Source organism: Oncorhynchus gorbuscha, linkage group LG02, assembly GCF_021184085.1.
Source record: "Oncorhynchus gorbuscha isolate QuinsamMale2020 ecotype Even-year linkage group LG02, OgorEven_v1.0, whole genome shotgun sequence".
Taxonomy (NCBI): Eukaryota; Metazoa; Chordata; class Actinopteri; order Salmoniformes; family Salmonidae; genus Oncorhynchus; species Oncorhynchus gorbuscha.
The window spans coordinates 13,180,689-13,205,852 of record NC_060174.1 but is presented as its reverse complement, the minus strand read 5'-3'; the positions used below and the strand labels follow the sequence as shown (position 1 = coordinate 13,205,852).

Here is a 25,164-nt window from a genome sequence, read left to right as displayed (position 1 = left end):
CAGTCAGTCTCTCCTCAACTCTTAGCCAAGAGAGACTGGCATGAATAGTATTAATATCAGCCCTCTGATTACAATTAAGAGCAAAATGTGCCGCTCTGTTTTGGGCCAGCTGCAGCTTAACTAGGTATTTCCTTACAGCATTATACCACACAACTGGACAATAATCAAGATTAAACAAAACTAGAGCCTGCAGAACTTGCTTTTTGGAGTGTGGTGTCCAAAAAAAAAATGTATCACCATTGGCCTCATGGTAAAATCCTTGAGCAGTTTTCCTTCCTCTACGGGCAACTGAGTTAGGAAGGACACCTGTATATGTGTAGTGACTGGGTGTATTGATATACTGTACCATCTCAAGCCTAATTAATAACTTCACCATGCTCAAAGGGATATTGAGCATCTGCTTTTTTAATTTGTATACATCTACCAATCTGTGCCCTTTGCGAGTTATCGGAAAACCTCCCTTGTCATTGTGGTTAAATCTGTGCTTGAAAATCCCTACTTGATTGAGGGACCTTACATATAATTGTATGTATGGGGTACAGAGATTAGGTAGTCAGTCAAAAAATCATGTTAAACACAATTATTGAACACAGAATGAGTCCATGCAACTTATTGTGATTTTTTAGCACATTTTTACTCCTGAATTTATTTACACTTATATAACAAATGGGTAGATTGGAACCCAGACTATAAGTGGTAAACAGTCTGTTTATCATTCCACTTCTTGCCTCTCCGGTCATTTGCCAAAGAGAATGGTTTTTGGCAATCTCAACGTTCAATATGAAGTTGCTCATTGGTTGTTGGAAATAACATGAGTATTTTCCATGACAACATGTGGATCCTCGAAAACAGAATTATAATTATAACAAAGTCCAAAACAAATATGCAGCTGTTAGCTAGGCAAATTGGTGTATTGTGAGGCTTAAAATCGAAGCGAAGACGTTTTGTGGTTGGAATTGCAGTATGTATTTAGTTGAGAAATTAGATATGTGCTAGCAATTATTGACAGACTGGTTTTCGTTTGAAGATTAAAATCCGGGATCCTTGGTTTGAGAAAATCGGGATCCTTAGGACATCTGCTAGGGGAGTAAAACGCTCTGAATTTACGAACGGACAATCAAATCAAAGTTTATTTGTCATGTTCGCAAAATACAAACAGGTGTAGTAGACCTTATAGTGAAATGCTTACTTACAGGTTCTAACCAATAGTGCAAAAAAAGTAGTAGGTGAACAATAGGTAAGTAAATAAATAAAACAACAGTAAAAAGACAGGCTATATAAAGTAGTGAGGCTATATACAGACACTGGTTAGTCGGGCCAATTGAGGTAGTATGTACATGAATGTATAGTTAAAGTGACTATGCATATATGATAAACAGAGAGCAGCAGCAGCGTAAAAGAGGGGGGGGGGGCACAATACAAATAGTCCGGGTAGCCATTTTATTATTATTAGTCTTGTGGTTTGGGGGTAAAAACTGTTAAGAAGCCTTTTTGTCTTAGACTTGGCACTCCAGAACCGCTTGACAGCGCTCTGACTTTACAGATTTCATTTACAAACGCACTCTGGCACTCCGGTTTTCATTTACAAACGCGCCGAGCACACTCTGGCACTCCAGATTTCATTTACAAACGCGCTGAGCGCACTCTGGCACTCCAGATTTCATTTACAAACGAGCCGAGCGCACTCTGGCACTCCAGGTTTCATTTACAAACGCGCCGAGCGCACTCTGGCACTCCAGATTTCATTTACAAACGCGCTGAGCGCACTCTGGCACTCCAGATTACATTTACAAACGCGCTGAGCGCACTCTGGCACTCCAGATTTCATTTACAAACGCGCTGTGCGCACTCTGGCACTCCAGATTTCATTTACAAACACACCCCAAATGTACATTTAAAATGATTAAGGTAAAGGTTAGGTTATGGTAGGAGTTAAGGTTTAGGGTAGGGATGTCCAAATGATTCCGGATAGCACTGAACAGTATGGAATCAGGACCAAATCCTTATCTCCTTGAGCTCATTTATGATAGAATGTTCATATTTGAAAAAGACAAGTCTCTTTGGCAAATGACAGCAGTGCAAGCAAGAAGTGGAGTATTAGCTATAAACACTGGTACCCAGGCTAAACCACTTATTGTCTTCATTTGAAAGGCATTTCTCATGGTTACAGTTGCTAAGCAAATCGGTTAAAAAACAATAATATGGGCTGAATACTTTTTGTTATTTTTATTGATTTATTTGACTGTAACATGAAAATAAAGTGTAAACTACTTTTATACAAAATGGCATGCCTGTACTTTGTCTGGTTCAGTCTTCTGAGCTCTGGTGCTCCAGAACTGTAAATAAAAAGATTTCTATTTTGTAATGGAAAGTTACAGTAATATAAAAGTTAAATAAACTATTATTATTATTAATGATGTGAGGCTTAGGGATACACGTTTACTTACACAAATATTACAAAACTGAAGGGAAAGTCTCATACAATTACCTTCCGAAATGTTGACTTTATTTGATAGCAGGATATCTGCTTGAATTTCAGCCATCGTCATGTAGAAAGTCTCAGGTTTGTGCTAAAAAATTGTAGAGAAACAAACAAAACATTCTTTTTTTTATAAAAGTAATTTGAATGCATTGTAATCTAAAAAAAAAAAAGTGAAGACTCCGACCCAAATGATTCATATACATATATACACCCTGCCACCACCTTGGCACGCCCCCACCGTTGTAAAAAAAATATTTTGAAAGCTATAGAAATGTATTTATTAATGTCTACATTCGTTTTTGCCACATTTCTATTACAGATACCTTAGTGCATACCTCAATTATTAATTTATTAATTACTGTAGAATTCCATTCATTCCTATGGATGACTGTGCCTTCACTGGAATGTGCCAATATGGCCGACCCGTGGTTTCAAAGCCTCTCAATAGCCAATACATAGCATCAACAGTCCAGGGTTTATACACATCCTTGCTCAGACCAGTTTGCCACTCTAGCCAGTGCCATTTAGTCTGGCTAACACCTAACTCAAAGTACTCCTGACTTCTGAGTCTATAAAGGCTATTTTGATGTTGTCGAGACTCGGCACAATGCGTCGATAATGCATGGGATGTGCTTTTTTACTGATTGGTTCTGCTCTGTGTCTTTCTCACTCAAACCAACAAGGACGACCACACACAGCCCCAGAGTGCCACCCCCTTTCAATACAACTGTTGGATTTTCAAATCCAAAAAACGTGAGTCCTAATCTCAACCCCCCAGGAAAGAAAACACATTTGAGAGAATCAATCAAAACTCAGCAGAAATAAGGACAACTCTGAGCGAACACTGCATTTAAAACGGCCTTCTGTCCAGACCAGCATGTCACAGCCCTCCCTCTGCTGTGGATCACGTGAGTCGTGTCAGTATGGAAGCATTCACTTATGGCAGGTCTGTTCGAGACAGGCATAACTTTCAAAAGTATGGATGTCCCTGAGTCTGCTGTGTGTCAGGTGTGCACCCACTGGGCAAAACTGGTTGAATCAGCATTATTTCCACATAATTTAAACCCCCCCAAAAATCAAAGTGATGACATTGGATCAACGTGGGAAACTGATTGAATTTGCAAAAAGTCATCAACATAAGAGCCTTGTCTTTTTTTCAGCAAACTTCTAACCTTAATCCAATGACATTGTGACATGTTTTGTTGATTTCATGTCGAATTCCCGTTAGTTGACAACCAATTAAATGTAAATCAAAACTAGACAGGTAAACCATGTGTAACCACACCAGCCCAGGACTTCCACATCTGGCTTCTTTACCTGCGAGATCATCTGAGACCAGCCACCCGGACAGCTGATGAAACTGAGGGTTTCTGTCTCAGGGAAGCTCATTTGCGTGCTCGTCGTCCTCACCAGGGTCTTGACCTGACTGCAGTTAGGCGTCGTAAACTAATTCAGTGGGAAAATACTCATTCAATGGCCAATGGCATGCTGGAGAAGAATGCTGTTCACGGATGGGCCTATACAGCTGCCATGGGGAATTTCTGGTTCTACCTGGATTTTGTTGGAGAGGCTTCCATTAAAGAACACCCTCTGTGTTCTGTTAGACAGGTAACTCTTTATCCACATTATAGCAGGGGGTCTAAAGCCATAACACATGAAAAGTTTTTTTTCCAGCAACAGACTATGATCAATAATGTCAAAAGCCGCACTGAAGTCTAACAAAACAGCCCCCCCAATCTTTTTATCACCAATTTCTCTCAGCCAATCATTTGTCATTGAGCATGTTTGGAATGCTCTGGATCAATGTGTACGACAGAGTGTTCCAGTCTTAACGCCAATATCAAGCAACTTCACACAGCCATTGAAGAGGAATGGGACAACATTCCACAGGTCACAATCAACACCCTGATCAACTCTGTGAAGTAGATGTGTTGCGCTGCATGAAGCAAATGGTCACACCAGATACTGACTGGTTTTCTGATCAACGCCCATACCTTTAAGGTATCTGTGACCAACAGATGCTTATCTGTATTCCCAGTCATGTGAAATCCATAGATTAGGGCCTAATGAATTTATTTCAATTGAATGGTGTCCTTATATAAACTGTAACTCAGTAAAATCTTTGAAATTGTAGCATGTTGTGTTTATATTTTGGTTCAGTGTAGATGCATACTCTTACATACAAAATAGATTTCAGCTCACCATGAAGGCTGCAAACAGATTGATACCCATGGTTCTGCGTACATGCTCCTCCACCACTGGGTATGTACGGACAAAATGCTAAAGACAAAGGCAGAGATAAGACTTGGCTTGAGTGACTACATTCTACTCTGTACCGCTACACAGGGTAGTATCTACTCTGTACCGCTACACAGGGTAGTATCTACTCTGTACCGCTACACAGGGTAGTATCTACTCTGTACCCCTACACAGGGTAGTATCTACTCTGTACCGCTACACAGGGTGGTATCTACTCTGTACCGCTACACAGGGTGGTATCTACTCTGTACCGCTACACAGGGTGGTATCTACTCTGTACCGCTACACAGGGTGGTATCTACTCTGTACCGCTACACAGGGTGGTATCTACTCTGTACCGATATACAGGGTAGTATCTACTCTGTATTGATATACAGGGTAGTATACAGAATGTCTGTGTGAGAGATTTTGTTGTCTTTGGAATCTACAAAATTAAAAACTATCACAACTGTGATAGATGTGCAAATGCATTCTAGATGAATGCATTTCTTTTCTACTGTGTGTGTGTGTGTGTGTGTGTGTGTGTGTGTGTGTGTGTGTGTGTGTGTGTGTGTGTGTGTGTGTGTGTGTGTGTGTGTGTGTGTGTGTGTGTGTGTGTGTGTGTGTGTGTGTGTGTGTGTGTGTGTGTGTGTGTGTGTGTGTGTGTGTGTGTGTGTGTGAGGTTTGGGTCAATTCAGGAAGTAAACTGAAATTTCAATTCAATATTGAAAAAAAACAACTTTTTTCAATGACTTCTTAATAAACTGAAAAGTAGAATAGATTTATTTCAAAAGCTGTTCCATGTTTTATTCAAATCACTTCCTGAATTGACTGCCATCAATTCCCCAACTCTGGTGTGTACTTATTTGATTCGATTTGATTTACCTCCAGCGCCAGGCTGGCTTGTCTCTGGGCGTCAGCATGCTCCTGGTTTCCCATAGCATACATCAAGTGGTGCACCACTCTGAGAGGAAGCAGTTCCTGGGACAGCTCCTGACTCCCCTGAGCAAGCAACCTTCAGCACGTAGTCAAAACAGTCAGCATTGGTATATTATGATCATGAACATTACTGTTACAGGCTAATACACATTTCATAAAAACATTTTTTTTTTTTTTTTAAACCAGGCAAGTCAGGTAAGAACAAATTCTTATTTACAATGACGGGCGACACCGGCCAAACTCTGCCGACACTGGGCCAATTGTGCGCCGCCCTATGGGACTCCCAATCATGGCCGGTTGTGATACAGCCTGAATTGTACTGATCTGTATGTCATTACATTTAAAGTACTAAATATGGGCTGAGTGGCAATATAAAATAAAAAGCAAATCGCTTCTAAGTTAACAAGTGAGTGACAAATAAATCAGATTAGCCGCTGATACTACTAATATACAACATTTAACTTCAGTTTTCAGTTTCAGACAGTTTGTGGCAAATTCACAGACCATGTCAGAATGACATTTCTAAGGGATACCCATACATAAGGGTTCTGACTTCACCTTAAAGCTTTGGCTGCCGCAGCTTGTTGGACATACACTGGCAGGGATTCAGTCATCTTGGTCATTTCTGGGTCTGATGGAATGGACATCAATACATCAATAACAGTTCAAGTGTTTTATTGAGACAAAAACTCTTTGCTGAAAGGAGGTCTACATTGCTTCAGGCATGATGACTATGTAAAAAGACGTATGCAATATCACATCTTGTGTGTGAAAAAAATGGACTGTTAGAACTGTAGTCCTATAGGGTTGCTCTTAGTGGGTTGCAATGAGAACTACACAATGACTAGATGCACAATGACTTTGCCTCTCATTTACTGGGGAACCAATAAGGAGAAGATGTGAGACCTTCCAGGATCTTGTATGTCTGCACTCCAGCCATAGCCGGTTTGAGCAGATCTACGAGACCTGTGAGCAGCGCCGGTCTGACCTCATACTGCCTGAGATCTGTGATCAGCTCGATAGCTGGGAGAGAGAGAGGGGGGATATAGACAACACAATAATTACAAAAGAGATGATAAAATAATACTGCATACTATAGGAATCAGATACTACAGCGTGAAGTACAAGCAGATGTTGAAGATGTCAATGGAAGAGATCTGTATTTGAAATACATGTAGAACAGGCTGTCTGGATAGCTGAGAGTTGACACGCACACCTAGCTATTACTTACCCTCATATTGCACCTCCAAATGCAGGGACCTCAACAAATTCAATAGAGGTCCCACGATGCTGGGGTGGGCTTCCTTCACTATGTCCTGTTAGGGGTCAGAATTATATCCAATCATTTACCTTCATAAATACACTCAAGCCACAGCAGTCAGGTGTGTATGACAAGGTCACACACAGCTGGATTTTCAGCTGTTGTGTCCCATGTTAGTTGAACCCATGTGTGTGTGTGTGTGTGTGTGTGTGTGTGTGTGTGTGTGTGTGTGTGTGTGTGTGTGTGTGTGTGTGTGTGTGTGTGTGTGTGTGTGTGTGTGTGTGTGTGTGTGTGTGTGTAAGTGCACTTGAATGCATGCCTGTGTGTCAGCAAGCGTGTGTGACTGCCTGTGTGTTGTTATACTTGTACTATGCGGAGGGTCTGCAAGACCAGTTGCTGGGCCTTGGGCGAGATACAGGTCAGCAGGGCAATCAGACCTCTGTACACCTGGTTCTGGTATTTGGGGTTTCCATGGGCCAGGGACTCCAACAGGGCCCGTGCTGTCTCTTGGGTCCCCTCTGTCTTGGACTTGGCCAGACACTCTGCAATGGCTCTCACACCTGCAAGCCACGTGGACAGGAAACAGTGGACACAGTGATATGGTCTGAGAACCAATCAAGCAACATTAACCAATCAACAACACACACCCTTCACTCCTCTAGGTCCTTCTCCCGTCAGCAGCCCCGCAGCTGACTAAAAACTAGGGGGTGACAGGACTTTGTTGCGCGGCTCCATGGCTGTTGAACACACTTCCAGACACTATTAGGGCTGCAGAATCTCTGTCCTCCTGTAGCCCTTTCCTGTAGTCAAATGACTACTGGACTTATGGGTGTATTTCTCAATATTTCATCATTAATAAACATCACTTTTTTAACATCCAAAAATCTGCTGTTTCTATGTCAAACAGTTTTGTAATATTTCAGTCTTCTGTGATGACTAAGTCGCTTTGGATAAAAGCGTCTGCTAAATGGCATATATTATTATTATTATGTATATAAAGTGTAATATTGAGATGCAACAACAAAAACAAAAAAATAAGACAGCTGTACCATAGAGTTGAAATGTATACCATTTATACCACTGTGTGTGAGGTGTATACTTTGGTTTCAAAGTAGATTAGTTTAAAACTACCCTGATTTAGCCCAATGCAGTAAAAGGTTAAGAAACAGCTCAAGACCGTGCTGTTCAGAAACGCTTTCAAGGACCTCTGCTAATTCGATTCTCACGTCCTCCGGATCTGGCGACACCTATATATATATAGCTTTGATGGATGTCTATGTTCTAAGTTCTGTGTTTTGGATTTTTTGGTATTATTATTTGTTTGTATTTTTTTGCGCCGTGAGTTTGAGAAAAGCGCTTTACAAATTAAATTCATTATTATTATTATTTGCCAATCAGTCTTTAATCATAGACTGAAAAACTCAACACATTTTGGAGCAATAACAGCGAATCATTTCTCCCTACATAGATCATTTAAATTTGAACTTTAACAGTCCAACTGCATACTAAAAACACGGTATGTATCATAGAGATAGTTTGGTGAGTTGTTTACCATAGCTTTCGCAGATTAGCTCTTTGTACTTGCGTCCAGCGTTGGAGACTATCTGAAGCAGCCGAATGGCCTCTGCCTTGTCCTCCTCCTTGGTCTGTTTCTGACCTAAGATCTCCAGGAGGGTTAGGACCCCTCCAACCTCCAGGAACTCTATGAGATAACGATGACTGTGGAAAGATCAAGGGTACGTGACTAAACCTTATGGTGCAAGAGATTAATGTGTTAGCTATACAAATTCAGACAATGTTTTTCCACTCACTTGCTAGCTGCAGAGAGGAACACTCCAACTGCTTTCAGTTGAAGACCTAAGCATGTTCCGAACATGTAGCTGAATGCGCCTGAGTAAATGAAAATGACAAAATACACCACATTTGTTTTGCATCACCTTCTCCAAACATGCTGCCTTTGTATGTGGATATAAATGACACCATAGCACTGGACTGGTTATCTAACCACATCAAATGCATTATGCAAGGATACGTCAGCCTCATCCAGGCGGTGAGCCGAGCCAGAAAGAGACTGGCAACCTGTGCGAATTCCAGTTCTAACTCAGGACAAGTCTTTCCAGTGTTTTGAGTCACAAACACGGTCAGCATGCGGCTGCGCACCGTCTTGTTGCCATGATCCCACTCTTGAAGGAAACTCAGAACTTTACTGATAGCTGCTTGTTCCTTGCTTGTGGACATTACTGCTTTTGACACTGTCAAACAGAGAGTACAAAGCAGAGCTTTAATGTGGAAAAAGTAGCTAGCTAGTTAGCTGGATGACCTAACTAGCCTTTTAATAACAATACCTAACTATTCTAGCTACTGTACAGTAGGCTAGCTAAAAGCCTGCTTTTAGACGTTTGAACCAAATGCATAACTAGCAAGGCATGCTATCGAGTGAGTCGCACATAAGTACGCCTACATTGAAACGTGAATTGCTTTGTTGAAAATAATCGATTACCTGCTGTTAGTATACTGCCAAAACGACAAGCTGGAAATCACAGCTGTCTCGAGTTGTGTGTTGCTTAGCAGCGTTGCCTCCTCCCACCTGGTACAGTGTACCATAGAACTAGAAAAAAGTTCGCCTTTTTGGGGAGGGAATTGGTCAACTGTGGTTTGCTAGTACTGTCAGAAGATGTCCTGTAAAACAATGAATTTGAATATTATCTGCACTGTATGTTTGTTAGCTAAGCTAGCCAGACAGTTTTAGACGAATGATTGCAAACATTTTTATAATTAACTGCCAACAATGCATTCATTCCACAGCCACTGAGGTTTTAACTAGATGGTATACAGGTTTTGTCAGATTTGACTCTTTGTAAAAGGTTAGGAAAGGTTACTTAGTAGGTTAGAAGAACTAACATAACAGGTTAGGAAAATGAGGTTAAGGTTGGGAAAAGGGTTAGCTAAAATGTTAACTTTTGGCATTAATTTGACAAAAGCTATATGTTTTCTAGCCATGACCATACAATGACTGAAATCAGCTGATGTTTTATTTGTTTTTATTTTAATCTTTATTTAACTAGGCAAGTCAGTTAAAAACAAATTCTTATTTACAATGACGGCCTATACCGGCCAAACCCGGCCGATACTGGGCCAGTTTTGCGCCGCCCAATCACGTCTGGGTGTGATACAGCCTGGAATCAAACCAGGTGTCTGTAGTGACACCTCTAGCACTCAGATGCAGTGCCTTAGACCGCTGCGCCACTGATAGGTGATAGGGCCAAGATAAATTGGCATGTACAGTTTAGACTTAGCTTTGAAGTTTAGAGTAGACAATTGTATGCTTGTTTATTATTATCCTTCTAACTTATTGATCATTTTGTTGTTATTTGTACCCTTTTGTGATCTGTACCCTTTCGGCCAAGATCATGCGATCCTGAAGGACTGTTTAGTTGGTTAACTGGTACCGGGGGACTGATTTATCACTGCTTTTGGGGAACTATAGAGCTCGCCAGCTTGCAGTCATAAAAAACAGAAATGAGTTTCCTCTGGTTCGTTCAGCCATTCCTTTGGGGAAAGAATAGTGTTTGGGGATAAATGCTAAAAATAAGGTCTGAGGTTAACACAGACTTAGCAGAACTTATACATTTTGTTCTATGAGATTTATTTATTTATATTTATTTCACCTTTATTTAACCACGTAGGCTAGTTGAGAACAAGTTCTTATTTGCAACTGTGACCTGGCCAAGATAAAGCATAGCAGTGTGAACAGACAACAAAGAGTTACACATGGAGTAAACAATTAACAAGTCAATAACACAGTAGAAAAAAAGAGAGTATATAATATCAGTCAGTTAACATGACCTTGATGAATTATGAAGCATTCTTTTAAATGACATAAATGCTTAACAAATCAACAAGTCAATTGATGAAGATTATCTCATAGAACAACCATGGTGGAGTTTAGTGCCTATAAAAAGACACCATTACTATTTCTCGCTATTAGTTACAGAATGGGACCATGAGGCTGGTGGGGTGTAAGCTGTCCTCTGAAGGCTGTGTGGAGTTCTACTATAATGGACAGTGGGGGACCGTGTGTGAAGACAACTCTGACATTATTGAGGCACAGGTGGTGTGTTGCCATCTCAACTAACCTAGTGCTCTTACTTCCGTGGTGGCTGGAATATACAGACAAGTTAGGTTGGATCTGTATAACCTCTCTTGTATCCACTCATCGCAGTTTTGATTCAATGAAGGCTTGATCTGTGTCCGGGAAACTAGCCCCTTGTGGATCTTTGCATAGGTACAGAATATCACACCTTCCCTGTGTGTTTTTATTGACCCATGACCCATCTGTAATCTGGACACAGGCTCTAAACTGTGATGGGACAGGGCAAGACCTGTCCCACGGTCTCTTCAAAGGCTGGGGGGGGGGGCACTGACTGCCAACAGACTGAGGTGTGGTCTGTGAGAGAGGTAAGACTGACCAATGACCACAAAGACTCATCCACAAAAACATAAAGACCAGACACAGTATAATTGAAATGCACTTAATGAAAATTGAAACAGCAGAAATGTTTGGTCCATGGCTCACTTTGGAATGCTAGTATAGACGACTGTTACAGTACATGCTCAAGGAGGTGCTCAGTTTACAACAGTGGAGGCTGCTGAGGGGAGGACTGCTCATAATAATGGCTGGAATGGAGTGGTATCAAACACATTAAAACCATGTTTGATACCATTCCATTCCGGTCACTATTATGAGCTGTCCTCCCCTAAGCAGCCTCCACCAGTTTACAATTAATCGTTCTTTTAGATTGGAAGAAAATGTATGATCAATTTCTGATATTTTGTTTATATACTGTTTGTGCTTTTCAAAATATGATGTGCTTGATCAATATATGATGTGATTGACCAATATTTTTTTATTTGATCTGAATCTGCTCAGAATATCAGCCGTGTCTACACCCTGGACCACAACACAGACCTTGCTAACCACATGGGGGGGGGGGCTGTTTGAAAGTGGACGCGACTGTGACTTTGACATCATGGTGCGGGTCGGGTCGCAAACAGCACTGTGGAAAACATCTGTGTTCACAAGCTGATCGTCTCTCGATCCAGAGGCGTCCATCTTAAACGTCACAAAGGAGGAGAACTTCATTAACTTCAACCTAGACGTTAGACTCAACTGCCGCCCTCATTTCACCAACTTCCTAAGGTAAGGTGAGACCAACATGCTTTACATTACAAACGTTATCCTAGTTAGCCTGCTATTACATCCACCCTTTCTTCGTCAAAGCCGTGTCATGGCAGAGAATCCATGTATCTTGTGTCTCCTTCTTCCCCAGGTATCTTTGTACACAAGGCAAATCAACATCACCTCATCCTCTGCCCAGTGCATCCACAAGATGGTGTCCCACTGGAGTCTGACGCAGCTCCAGGAGGCGGCAGGGAGGCTCTTCACCTGACTGCTCCCAGAGGATTCCTCCTTCCAGACCTCTCTGTACGAGCACTCCGTCTGTACAGGCGACCCAGTTCTGCAGGAAACCTGTCTGCGCTACCTTGCCTGGAGCTGTAAGTCACTGAGCCATTCCCCAGCCTGGACTGGTCTTGGCCTGGGCACAGTAAAGACCCTTCTGGCCCGTTCATATGTGGTAGTGCCAGAGGAGGCCTTCTTGCTAAAAGGTTTGGGGGACTGGGTGTTGGATCAGGGTAACTCATCCACCCACGAAGCCCGGGTGGCCCTTTTGGAATGCATCCCTTTTCCCATGATCGCGGCTTAAAATCTTTTCAACTTCAAAGCTAAGTCTAAACTGTACATGGACCAACTAGAGTTGTATGATGCCGGCATGTTGCAGGCTGTTCAGTTCAATGCGCTGCCCTTCCGGATGCTGCTTGGGAACCTCCTCCATAAAAAAGTGGAATACACACCCAGGATCTACACTGGCAAGCCATGACTCAGAGCCTCCTTCAACACCCCTGTGCACAACAGTGCTTATTTTGCCCTGTTTAAAAAGCTAAACTGGCATACCAGCGTGTATATCCACAACCATGAATGCTCAAACAACTATTTCCACTGTGCAACGCTGCCAATGGTCTCGCAAACTGCCCAGAATAACAGGAAGCTGCCCAAAGAATACCAGGATGGCATCCGTTACCTCAACAAGGTTGTCCTGATGTGTGAAGGGGAGTATAGATTCCATGTCCAGGATTTCACTGTTGGCTGAGTCAAAATCCCAGTCAATAGTAGTGTGGTCCAGGCCTACCAGTGCTACTCAGACCAGTTCTCTTACCGTGTGGTGGTTCAGTCTGAGTACACCTCTGAGATCAAGCAGAATGAACAGGAAGTAGAGGATGAGGAAGATGAGAAAATAGAGTGGACAGGTTACCAAAAAAAGTGTTTTTTGTGTTGAATTCCTCTGTATTTAAGTATAAGAAAGCAATTCACTTAAAATGTTAATTGTATGTAATCTTTGTTGTTAACCCATCCAATCATTTTCTGAATGTATCTTCCAGGAGACACCGTATCATTCCAATTTCAGTGTAATTTGGAAAATGTGGGGCATGTTCAGAACAATAATAAACTTATTTTTAATAATTATATTTTTATATATATATATTTTTTTTACCCCCTTTTTCTCCCCAATTTTGTGGTATCCAATTGTTAGTAGTTACTGTCTTGTCTCATCGCTGCAACTCCCGTACGGAGTCGGGAGAGGCGAAGTTCGAGAGCCATGCGTCCTCCGAAACAACTTCTTAACACAGCGCGCATCCAACCAGGAAGTACCGTACACCTAGCGACCTGGTCATCGCGCACTGCGCCCGGCCCGCCACATGAGATGCAAGTGCGCGATGAGACGAGGATATCCCTTCCGGTCAAACCCTCCCAAACCCAGACGACGCTGGGCCAATTGGGCGCCGCCCCATGGGCCTCCCGGTCCCGGCCGGCTGCAACAGAGCCTGGGCTCAAACTCAGAGTCTCTGGTAACACTGTAATAATGATTTTAAGGAAACAGTCAACATGTTTCTTCTGTACATGTATTCATGTCTTATATATGACAACATATGGCACAAGTTGTGTCATATCATTTATCAATGATTTATCTGCACATCTATCACTCCATTGTTTATTTGGTAAATTGTAATTATTTTATTATTATTATTATTTATTACCCTACCTCCCTAATCTTACTTCATTTGCACACACTGTATATATACTTTTATATTGTGTTATTGACTGTACGTTCGTTTATTCCATGTGTAACTCTATGTTGTTGTTTGTGTTGCACTGCTTTGCTTTATCTTGGCTTGGTCGCAGTTGTAAATAAGAACTTGTTCTCAACTGGCTTACCTGGTTAAACAAAGGTGAAATAAATAAATACGTTTTTTTTGTGGGTAAATAATTTAGTTCCAAGTTCACCCCCTCCGCATCAGTAAGTGGCGACAAACTTATTACAGAAGGGGCTTTACTGGCGAAGAAGAATTACTTCCGGTTTCCGCTGAACGCAAGCTTGTTGATTATAGCTTGTTGTTAGCCGGTTAGCTAGCTAGCCAATTTTTATACTTTCACAGAATATTTGCTTTAAAAGGACAAAAATAGACACTTGGATTCACCAAAAAGGTAAACGGTAAAACGTTACGTTGAAAATGAACTATTTCATAACTAGCTATGTCTGCTGGGGTTTAGCGCGGCAACGTTTGCCAAAGCCGGCTAGCTGAACATATTTGCTTGAAAGCTAACGTTAACTAGTCAACGTGAGCGACGCATTAATTTACTAGCTAAATTATCGACACAAAATTCAAGTATCCTCTTTGAATACACTTAATACATATGTTAACTTAATTATTAATCAATAAAGTATAGAATGCTAACGTTGGTTTCCTGCAAAGACCGAGTAGTAGCCTAGCTAACTAGGAGAGATTAGCTTAACTACATTGCTTGCTAGCTCCGTTTGCCATGTCTAGCCAATAACGTTTGGTAAGTAACTTGATAGTTAGGTGAGCTATCAGGTGATGACATATACATTTGACACACAATGACAGAATACAAATACAGAGTAACTATTCTTTACAGCACACGTCATCATGGCAGCTGGTGCCGATGTGAGAGATATTCTGGAGTTGGCCGGGGGGGACAATGATGGGCCGATCAGTAAGAAGGATTTCATCAACTCCGAGAAGGTAAGAATGATGTCCTCTGGTCACAACCTGCCGAGGACCTCTCTTTTGATGGTGTGTGAGAGTGGCTTGTGTGGAACAACTTACTGTGTCCCAACTGTCCATTGTTGAGTTTCATTGGCACAAGTCTATCAACTGACAGTCTATCGTTTACATCTAAATTGCACAGTTGACGATCTGCACTCAACCTTAATCCCCCCCATTACAGAAAAAGGCCAAGAAAACAACTGAAACGTTGACCTTCAAGAGACCAGAGGGGATGCACAGAGAGGTGTACGCCTTGCTCTACTCAGACAAGAAGTAGGAACCCTGTTTGACCCAAACTCCCTCTGTCTGGCTGCCCTGCCTCTTGGGCTGAACATACTCCATTCTTTTACTTTTGAGTTGTTAGATACTTCTGCGCTGTTGGAGCTAGGAATACAAGCATTTCGTTACATCCACAATAACATCTACTAAATATGTGTATGTGACCAATACAATTAGATTTACATGAACACTGATCTCTCATAAAATGCTATTTACTTGTGATTTAATTTCTGTATTGTTGCGTTTAATAGGGTGTGTCACTGAATTAGTATTCTGACCACCACCTGTCTCTCAGCAGAGATGCTCCCCCCCTGCTGCCCAGTGACACTACTCAGGGCTACCGGACAGTGAAGGCCAAGTTGGGCTGTAAGCGGGTGCGACCCTGGAAATGGATGCCCTTCACCAACCCAGCCCGCCGAGACGGAGCCGTCTTCCACCACTGGAGACGCATGGCAGAGGAAGGCAAGGACTACCCCTTCGCCCGCTTCAACAAGGTAAGGAGAGGGGTTTCTCTCCGCTGTCTCTCATTGTTTTTATCTCTTTATTGTTCACTTCATCACTGTCGGTCTCACACATCTCTCCCCCTCCACCTCCCTCGCACTCCATCTCTCTCCATCTCTCTACTTCCCTCACTCCATATCCCTTCGCTCTCTCCATCTCTCTCCCTCCCTGTGACCACCCATCTCCCTCTCTTTCAATTCAAAGGGGCTTTATTGCCAAAGCAAATGCAAAAATCTCTCTCCGTCTCCTCCTCCCTAGGCAGTGCAGGTGCCAGTGTACTCGGAGCAGGAGTACCAGATGTATCTCCATGATGACGGCTGGACCAAGGCGGAGACGGACCACCTGTTTGACCTGTGCAAGCGCTTTGACCTGCGCTTCATCGTCGTCCACGACCGCTACGACCATCAGCAATACAGAGTGAGGAGGCTATCTATGACTGACATTACACACACATTTTAAATACAGAATTTGAATCCACAAATCACAATACAGAAAAGAAGGATTCAAGTATTTCAAAACATTTAGAATATTTTTTTTTGTTTTTAGGTAAATATTTGAATGTGTTGCATCGTGAAATATGTTTTCCCATGATAATTGTACCTGCCTGTAACATTTCTGTATTTTTACTTTCAGAAACGGTCAACGGAGGACCTGAAGGAACGTTACTACAACATTTGCGGTAAGCTGACCAAGGTCCGCGCTGCAACAGGGACAGAGCCCAAGATGTACGTATTTGATGCGGGTCACGAGAGGCGCAGGAAAGAGCAGCTGGAGAGATTATTCAACCGCACGCCTGATCAGGTTAGCAGCACTTCCCCAAAGACAATTCCACTGTTAGTGTTGAAGGTTGAAATGGTCGTCCAAGATAATAGTTGTCTTAATCCCCCGCTCATGTTGCACTTACCCGTTTTGCCCTGAAGGTGGCAGAAGAGGAGTATCTGATGCAGGAGCTAAGGAAGATGGAGAGCAGGAAGAAGGATCGTGAGAAGAAGGCCCAGGACCTGCAGAAGCTCATCACAGCAGCAGACACCAACACAGAGATGAGACGTGCCGAGCGCAAGGCTACCAAGAAGAAGCTCCCGCTGAAACGAGAGATGGAGAAACCGGTATACAAACACTCCCATTCGCCCAATCGCTTAATAAGGAACCTGATGCCACCCTGCTTGTTTGTCTTGTCTCTGTGCTCACCTCTCTACTCTCTCCCTGTCTGTCCACAACAGACTGTTCCTGAGACGGCAGGCATCAAATTCCCCGACTTCAAATCAGCTGGAGTCACGCTGCGCAGCCAGAGGGTAAGCATGGCCATGCACTAAAATGATCAGTCACAAATGATCTGTATAGGAATAGTATATTGATTTGCTTAGATTGTTCCCCCTCCAAATATCACCATAGGACCTTAGCTTCCCTCTCAAAGACCAATATAATGCATTTTCATTGAAACTCCATAAACACCATAAAGAACTCTCATTAAAACACCATAAAGAACTCTCATTAAAACACCATAAAGAACTCTCGTTAAAACACCATAAAGAACTCCCGTTAAAACACCATAAAGAACTCCCGTTAAAACACCATAAAGAACTCCCGTTAAAACACCATAAAGAACTCCCGTTAAAACACCATAAAGAACTCCCATTAAAACACTGTAAAGAACTCCCATTAAAACACCGTAAAGAACTCTCATTAAAACACCGTAAAGAACTCTCGTTAAAACACCATAAAGAACTCTCGTTAAAACACCATAAAGAACTCTCGTTAAAACACCATAAAGAACTCTCGTTAAAACACCATAAAGAACTCTCGTTAAAACACCATAAAGAACTCTCGTTAAAACACCATAAAGAACTCTCGTTAAAACACCATAAAGAACTCTTGTTAAAACACCATAAAGAACTCTCGTTAAAACACCGTAAAGAACTCCTGTTAAAACACAGTAAAGAACTCCCATTTGAAACACCGTAAAGAACTCTCCAAAAAACTCAAATGGTGTTTCAAATGAAACTCCACTAACGCTCTATTTTAAAAGGATAATTTACTTGTCTAGTATGGTATCATACTGCAGCATGTGCTGTATGCTCATAGTGGATGGAGCATGTTAGACCTGGCTCTGTCCCAAATGGCACCCTATTCCCTGTGTAGTGCACTACTAAAAAGTAATATCGCAATATTATTTTTGGATAATATAAATACGTTTTAGATTTTTTGATAGGTAGTGTTAGCTAGCATGAGTCGGCTGTACCTGCACCAAAACTTCATCCTATAGTTTGTTCTCATCTTCTTTTTAAATAGTGAGCCAACATGTTTTCAGCACTTTTATTTCCATGACTGATAAACACAGTTTCTCATGCCCTTTCTTGTCTCTCTGCAGCAGACATATAGAGAGCAATATATTTGGAACCTCGAATCACAATAAAATCATGCTATCAAATCGCAATACATATCGTATCAGCACCTAAGTACCGTGATAATATCGTATTGTGAAGTCTGTGGCAATTCCCATCCCTAGTGAATAGGGGGCCATTTGGGACCTTTCCCTTGCTCTCATCAGCAAAACCATGATTTATGCCATTAGTGGCACGCTAATATCTGTAGGATGTAGCAGAGGGGGCTTATTCATCTCCATGACTAATGGAGAGATGCTGCTCTCTATGTAAAATGCATTGTGGGTAAAGGAGTGGATTGTAGTGCTCCACAGGTAATCTGTCAAACTGGGGCAGATAAAAGCATTTTGATCAGCCACGCTGAAGTGCATTTCAGACTAATTAACCGCCAGAGGTGAAGATGTTTATCCCCATACACCCCAACATATTATTTTCTGTGTGTCTTACAGATGAAGCTGCCGAGCTCGGTAGGCCAGAAGAAGATCAAGGCCATTGACCAGATCCTGACAGAGAGGGAAGTGGGTGAGTTCAGTTAGGCATAATACCTACCATAATCTCCTCCGCATAAGTGTTAAACAGCAAACCAAGGCACTGTCTGACTCGCACAAACAACCAGACCTGGGTTCAAATATGTGTATTATTTGTTATTGAAATACTTATTTTCTGTGTATTAGAGTATTTAAAAAATATAATTTAAAAAAATGTAACCTTTTAACTAGGCAAGTCAGTTTTAAGAACAAATTCTTATTTACAATGACGACCTACCGGGGAACAGTGAGTTAACTGCCTTGTTCAGGGGCAGATATTATTATTTTGTTTTAAACTTTATTTAACTAGGCAAGTCAGTTAAGAACAAATTCTTATTTTCAATGACGGCTTAGGAACAGTGGGTTAACTGCCTGTTCAGGGGCAGAACGATAGATTTGTACCTTGTCAGCTCGGGGGTTTGAACTTGCAACCTTCCGGTTACTAGTCCAACGCTCTAACCACTAGGCTACCCTGAATGACAGATTTTTACCTTGTTAGCTCGGGGATTCGATCCAGCAACTTTTCGATTACTGGCCCAAAGCTCTAACCACAAGGCCTGATGTTGGAGGTGGCTTATAGTAGAGAAATGCAACATTTAAATTCTCTGGCACAGCTCTGGTGGACATTCCTAAAGTCAGCATGCCAATTGCACACTCCCTCAACTTGTGGCCTTTTATAGCTTCCAGCACAAGGTGCACCTGTGTAATGATCATGCTGTTTAATCAGCTTCTTGATAAGCCACACCTTTAAGGTGGATGGATTATCTTGTCAAAGAAAAATGCTCACTAACAGGGATATAAACAAATTTGTGAATATAAAACATTTCTACAGTCTTTTATTTATTTTATGAAACGTGGGACCAAAACTTTACATGTTGCATTTATATTTTTGTTCCGTGTAACATTTAAACCCAGGTCTGGTAATAACATAACTACCATTCCAATATAAATATCTCCCTCCCCACCAGCTGTCAGAGCAGCTCACAGATCACTGCACCTGTACATAGCCCATCTGTAAATAGCCCATCCAACTACCTCAGCCCCATACTGTTATTCATTGCTCCTTTGCACCCCAGTATCTCTACTTACACATCATCTTTCTGCACATCTATCACTCCAGTGTATAATTAATAAATTGTAATTATTTTGCCACTATGACCTATTTATTGCCTTACCTCATCTTATCTCATTTGCACACACTGTATATAGACTTTTCTATTGTGTTATTGACTGCATGTTTGTTTATTCCATGTGTAACTCTCTGTTTTGGTGTTTGTGTCGCACTGCTTTGCTTTATCTTGGCCAGGTCACAATTGTAAATGAGAACTTGTTCTCAACTGGCCTACCTGGTTAAATAAAGGTGAAAAAAAATAGAGCAAACACAGACCAAGGCACTCTGACTAGGTAGTTGGACTTAAATATCATTTGAGTTGATTTGTCCATGTAGGTCAAGTAAAACAAGGCAAACCATTTGGATAATGCCAATGCATTGTGGGCCTCGTACAATGGTTAGTGGGATATTTCCTATCTGTGTGTGTTTCATCTTTCCCTACACTGCTCTCTCTGTGTAGACCTGAACCCCATGCCCACAGAGGAGATAGTCCAGATGTTCAACGAGCTGCGCAGTGACCTGGTGCTGGTCTATGAGCTGAAGCAGGCCCACGGTAACTGTGAGTACGAACAACAGATGCTACGCCACCGCTACGAGGCCCTGCTGAAGGCTGGAGGAGGAGGGGGGGTCCCCGTCGGGCCCCCAGGAGGAGGAGGACTAGAGACCCCTGGAGGCCCCGAGGTCCCCGCCTGGCCAGGCCCAGACGACATCAAGGGCGAGGCCAAGGAGCAGATCATCGATGTGGTGGGAGCTCCGCTCACCCCCAACTCAGTAAGTCTCTCAGCCCACCCCGCTCACAAAAACCTTTAGGCACCAAAGTAAGCATTTCACGGTAAGGTTGTATTCGGCAGGTGTATATGTGACAAATACAAGTTGATATGATTTGAAATGGAATTAAACAGACCGACACGTGAGGGACTACCTGAACCAGGGATGCAAACTCGTCACCTTTTTTTGCCAAATTTGCCATTTTGAATCCAAAATAGGTGACCAGTGTGATTCGTGTAGATCCGATGACAAAAGTTTGGGAGGGGAGAGGGGGGTTGGATCACTACTGGTTGGATTCTACTTTATTTTACTCAGTGAACGTTATTCTTGCACACATGTAGCTTTGTGCTCTTAATCGATATCTATAGTGGCCACTATAATACAGCTAAAATAGAATGCCTGTTTGTTTCATTCTATTGCTACTTTAAGATGTTTTTGTCCCAAGTGCAATATTTAGATGTGTGTGGTCACAAGCATTCTATTATAAAGGCCTTCATGGCTAACTGCACTATTAGTGTATTGTTTCTTTCTCAAGACTCGTTTTCAGTAAAGTCTAGGCAACAAATAACATTGGATTGCTTACTTTACATTTTTTTAGCTGTGAGTTGGGTTCATATTAACCACTTTTTATTTTACACACCGAGACTGATCATGTAGATCATATTCTTTGTTGTTTAATTAGTTCCAACCTGCATTTCTCCATAGCAGAGATGTTTTGCATGTTTGTGGCATCTTTTTGAGCCCTCACTAGTTTGCGTCCCTGCTAAAGTTGTCCAGTAAGAAATGCCTATTTCCGTTGTCCGTTGCAATACGTTTTGATAGTGTATCCTAATGAATACAACCCTGTTGTTTTAACCGGAGGTAGCTGAATACAACTTGTCAAAGAGAATACATTTAGAAAATGTTCCAATGTGCACAGTTCTTAATATTCTCATAGTTTAGTGTGAAATTATACAGGATTATACATGTTCTGGACCAACGGCTGATAGCGTTTGGTGCATTTTTTTTGTGTCTTTCCAGCGTAAACGCAGAGAATCCGCATCCAGCTCCTCGTCCATCAAGAAGGTGAAGAAGCCGTAACGTCAAGCCCTGGTGTTTTATGGGACTGTGGAGAAGAGGAGAGTGGATGAGGTCACAGCCACCCTGGCCTCGGTTGAGCGGCCCACAGAACAGAATGCTGGAGATGGGGGGAGTCATCCACCCCTCTGACAAATAACAAACAACCAAGCTTTGTCCGTCCCCCCCATCACACACACCCATGAATATGACTGATACACAGGAATAATACCCCACATCAACATATCCCCTTTACAGCCAATGGACCCCCCCCAGCCTATCATGACAGTGACAACGACTGACGTCCCATTTCATTACTCTTCGCCCAGGCCGAGATGAGGCCAGATAAACTGTAAATAGCCAGAGTGAGCTAATTGAGCCATGGGGAGAGGAACGTCTATTTGAGATTGGGGGGGGGGGGGCCTCTGGCCACTGTCTTTTTGTTTCTCATCATGCTGTTTTGTTACCTGGGCTGTAGTTTTGTGTCTTACCTCTTAGTTGGCGGCTCGCCCTGTCATTGCGGTCAAAGTGACACTTCCTTACTCAGATGAGTCAAAAGATTTAGCTTGTGGGAGAGTTTGAACTGGCTCAGATGGACTGTTGTCCTCACTGTCTGAAAAGAGAGGAAAGCAATCTGCTCCATTACCCATTCAATAAACATCTTTGTTTTTTCAAATGGTCTTGTGTGCTAATATCTCACGGTTAGCATAGTACCTGTATGTAACTCATGCTAGAATCAGTCTGAGCCCTCCAAAATCACCAGGCAAACTACCCTGAAAGGTAGGACTGTAGTGGTCAATAATATTTAACATGTGGGGGTATATACTCCACATGCAACTTGTAATAAGACAAAGTAATTAGCCTTTTCAAATGTTTGACTCCATAAAGATCATTAAAATAAGCAAGCGTTAGGCAATGAGTTGACACAGACACGTAAGAATTGGTCTGACAATTGTCAAGATCAAATGAATGTGTTCACATACAAGTTAGGAAGCTTCAGTTACATAGCATTAACTAGCATTCCAAGAATATAGATCCTAAGGTTAAGCATGAACAAGGAGATGCTTACTAGGCTTGAGGCCTAAAAGTCTAGGAAATTCAAATGAGTCATACAACCTTCCTCCATGGGCAGGATACAGGGTAAGAGAGAGAACAAAAGGCATTTAATTCCATTTATAACATCTGAAGGTGTAACCTTTCAACTCAAAACCAACCACCTTTGACCAATCAAACAATACCAAGTTTACAGAATAACCTGACCACCAAGGCCCAATCTCCACAGGGTGTCAGCGCATAACCTGACCACCAAGGCCCAGTCTCCACAGGGTGTCAGCGCATCTAAGAGCTTGTGTGGGGGATGAGGCCAAATGAAATAAGACAGAATTCCTAAGATAACAAAACAGTAATTGTGTTCACCCTGTCCAGATATAAGCTACCACAGAGATCATACATGTAGATAACATCAGTTATCCTCAGTGAACAGTAACCACAGAGATCATAAACTCCGTAAAAAAATAAATGGCCCTTTTTCAGGACCCTGTCTTTCAAAGATAATTTGTAAAAATCCAAATCCAGATCTTCATTGTAAATGGTTTTAACACTGTTTCCCATGCTTGTTCAATGAACCATAAACAATTAATGAACATGCACCTGTGAAATGGTCATTAAGACACTAACAGCTTAAAGATGATATGCAATTAGGTCACAGTTATGAAAACTTAGGACACTAAAGAGGCCTTTCTACTGACTCTGAAAAACACCAAAAGAAAGATGCCCAAGGTCCCTGCTCATCTGCGTGAACGTGCCTTGTGGTCCTTCTGTAGCTCAGTTGGTAGAGCATGGCGCTTGTAACGCCAGGGTAGTGGGTTCAATCCCCGGGACAACCCATACGTAGAATAAATTGCAATGTCCGTAATGTCCGTACTGTGAGACGCCTAAGACAGCGCTACAGACAGACACGACGGACAGCTAATCGTCCTCGCAGAGGCAGACCACGTGTAACAACACCTGCACTGGATCGGTACATTCGAACATCACACCTCTGGGACTGGTACAGGATGGCAACAACAACTGCCCGAGATGTACCAGGAACGCACGATCCCTCCATCAGTACTCAGACTCTCTGCAATAGGCTGAGAGAGGCTGGACTGAGGGCTTGTATGCCTGTTGTAAGGCAGGTCCTCACCAGACATCACCGGCAACAACGTCACCTATGGGCACAAACCCACCGTCGCTGGACCAGAAAGGACTGGCAAAAAGTGTTACTGTGCGTTACTGGGAAGACATTCTCCTCCCTCATGTGGTACCCTTTCTGCAGGCTCATCCTGACATGACCCTCCAGCATGACAATGCCACCAGCCATACTGCTCATTCTGTGCGTGATTTCCTGCAAGACAGGAATGTCAGTGTTCTACCATGGCCAGCGAAGAGCCTGGATCTCAATCCCATTGAGCACGTCTGGGACCTGTTGGATTGGAGGGTGAGGGCTAGGGCCATTCTCCCCAAAAATGTCAAGGAACTTGCAGGTGCCTTGGAGGAAGAGTGGGGTAACATCTCACAGCAAGAACTGGCAAATCTGGAGTAGTCCATGAGGAGGAGATGCACTGCAGTAATTAATTAATGCAGCTGGTGGCCACACCAGATACTGACTGTTATTTTTGATTTTGACCCACCCCCCTTTGTTCAGGGACACATTATTACATTTCTGTTAGTCACATGTCTGTGGAACTTGTTCAGTTTATGTCTCAGCTGTTGAACCTTATGTTCATACAAATATTTACACATGTTAAGTTTGCTGAAAATAAACGCAGTTGACAGTGAGAGGACATTTCTGTTTTTTCTGAGTTTACATCCATATAGATAGCATCAGAGTTCTTCTCAGTGAACAGTAACCACAGAGATCATACATCCATAGAGATAGCATCAGAGTTCTTCTCAGTGAACAGTAACCACAGAGATCATACATCCATATAGATAGCATCAGAGTTCTCCTCAGTGAACAGTAACCACAGAGATCATACATCCATATAGATAGCATCAGAGTTCTTCTCAGTGAACAGTAACCACAGAGATCATACATCCATATCGATAGTATCAGAGTTCTCCTCAGTGAACAAGTTTCACATAGATACCAAACATGGATACTTTAGCATTAGTCTGTCACAATAGTCAGTCCTCTGAACACTATAACAGAGATACATTTTGTCCCCTCAGAGGGGGAAGGGCTGACTAGTCCTTGGTCATTGCCCTTTGTTACTGGACCATTTTCTATGCAGCTCCATGTGGCAGAGAACACATAAATTAGGGCCGAGCCTACAGGGCTAATCTCTCAAATCACCAGGCGAATTGTCCTAAAAAATAGGGATGAACGAGATTGAGAAGACAGCCTACAACGGAGTGTGATGGAGAGGAGTCTTCGATTTCCTCAAGAACAG

General features: G+C 42.3%; 2 protein-coding genes across 7 annotated transcripts; one reads left to right on the top strand and one right to left on the bottom strand.

Moving 5' to 3' along the window:
• Nucleotides 1–1,418: 1,418 nt before the first annotated feature.
• On the bottom strand, nt 1,419–13,587 carry armh1 (armadillo like helical domain containing 1). 4 transcript variants are annotated; one of them, XM_046301560.1, is made up of 14 exons: nt 13,532–13,587; nt 13,061–13,223; nt 9,421–9,599; nt 8,953–9,172; nt 8,732–8,800; nt 8,473–8,639; nt 7,284–7,480; nt 6,891–6,975; nt 6,566–6,682; nt 6,218–6,290; nt 5,606–5,735; nt 4,685–4,762; nt 2,489–2,570; nt 1,419–2,336 (listed from the first exon to the last, which is right to left on the bottom strand). In XM_046301560.1, exons 4-14 carry the CDS (start codon nt 9,156–9,158, stop codon nt 2,308–2,310), a joined length of 1,233 nt encoding a protein of 410 aa, XP_046157516.1. In that variant the 5' UTR covers nt 9,159–9,172; nt 9,421–9,599; nt 13,061–13,223; nt 13,532–13,587; the 3' UTR covers nt 1,419–2,307. The 4 variants fall into 4 exon arrangements, with proteins under 4 accessions (XP_046157516.1, XP_046157534.1, XP_046157525.1 ...); XM_046301578.1 differs by lacking the exon at nt 4,685–4,762; XM_046301569.1 differs by lacking the exons at nt 13,061–13,223; nt 13,532–13,587 and having other exon boundaries at nt 9,421–9,755.
• Nucleotides 13,588–13,696: 109 nt separating this feature from the next.
• LOC123991218 (DNA methyltransferase 1-associated protein 1-like) lies at nt 13,697–22,406 on the top strand. Of its 3 annotated transcripts, none has more exons than XM_046292582.1 (11): nt 13,697–13,886; nt 14,977–15,083; nt 15,289–15,380; nt 15,685–15,880; nt 16,146–16,304; nt 16,521–16,688; nt 16,808–16,993; nt 17,108–17,179; nt 18,718–18,790; nt 20,367–20,677; nt 21,695–22,406. In XM_046292582.1, exons 1-11 carry the CDS (start codon nt 13,742–13,744, stop codon nt 21,752–21,754), a joined length of 1,569 nt encoding a protein of 522 aa, XP_046148538.1. In that variant the 5' UTR covers nt 13,697–13,741; the 3' UTR covers nt 21,755–22,406. The 3 variants fall into 3 exon arrangements, with proteins under 3 accessions (XP_046148538.1, XP_046148528.1, XP_046148548.1); XM_046292572.1 differs by having other exon boundaries at nt 15,682–15,880; XM_046292592.1 differs by lacking the exon at nt 13,697–13,886 and adding an exon at nt 14,366–14,523 and having other exon boundaries at nt 15,682–15,880.
• The last annotated feature ends 2,758 nt before the right edge of the window (nt 22,407–25,164 follow it).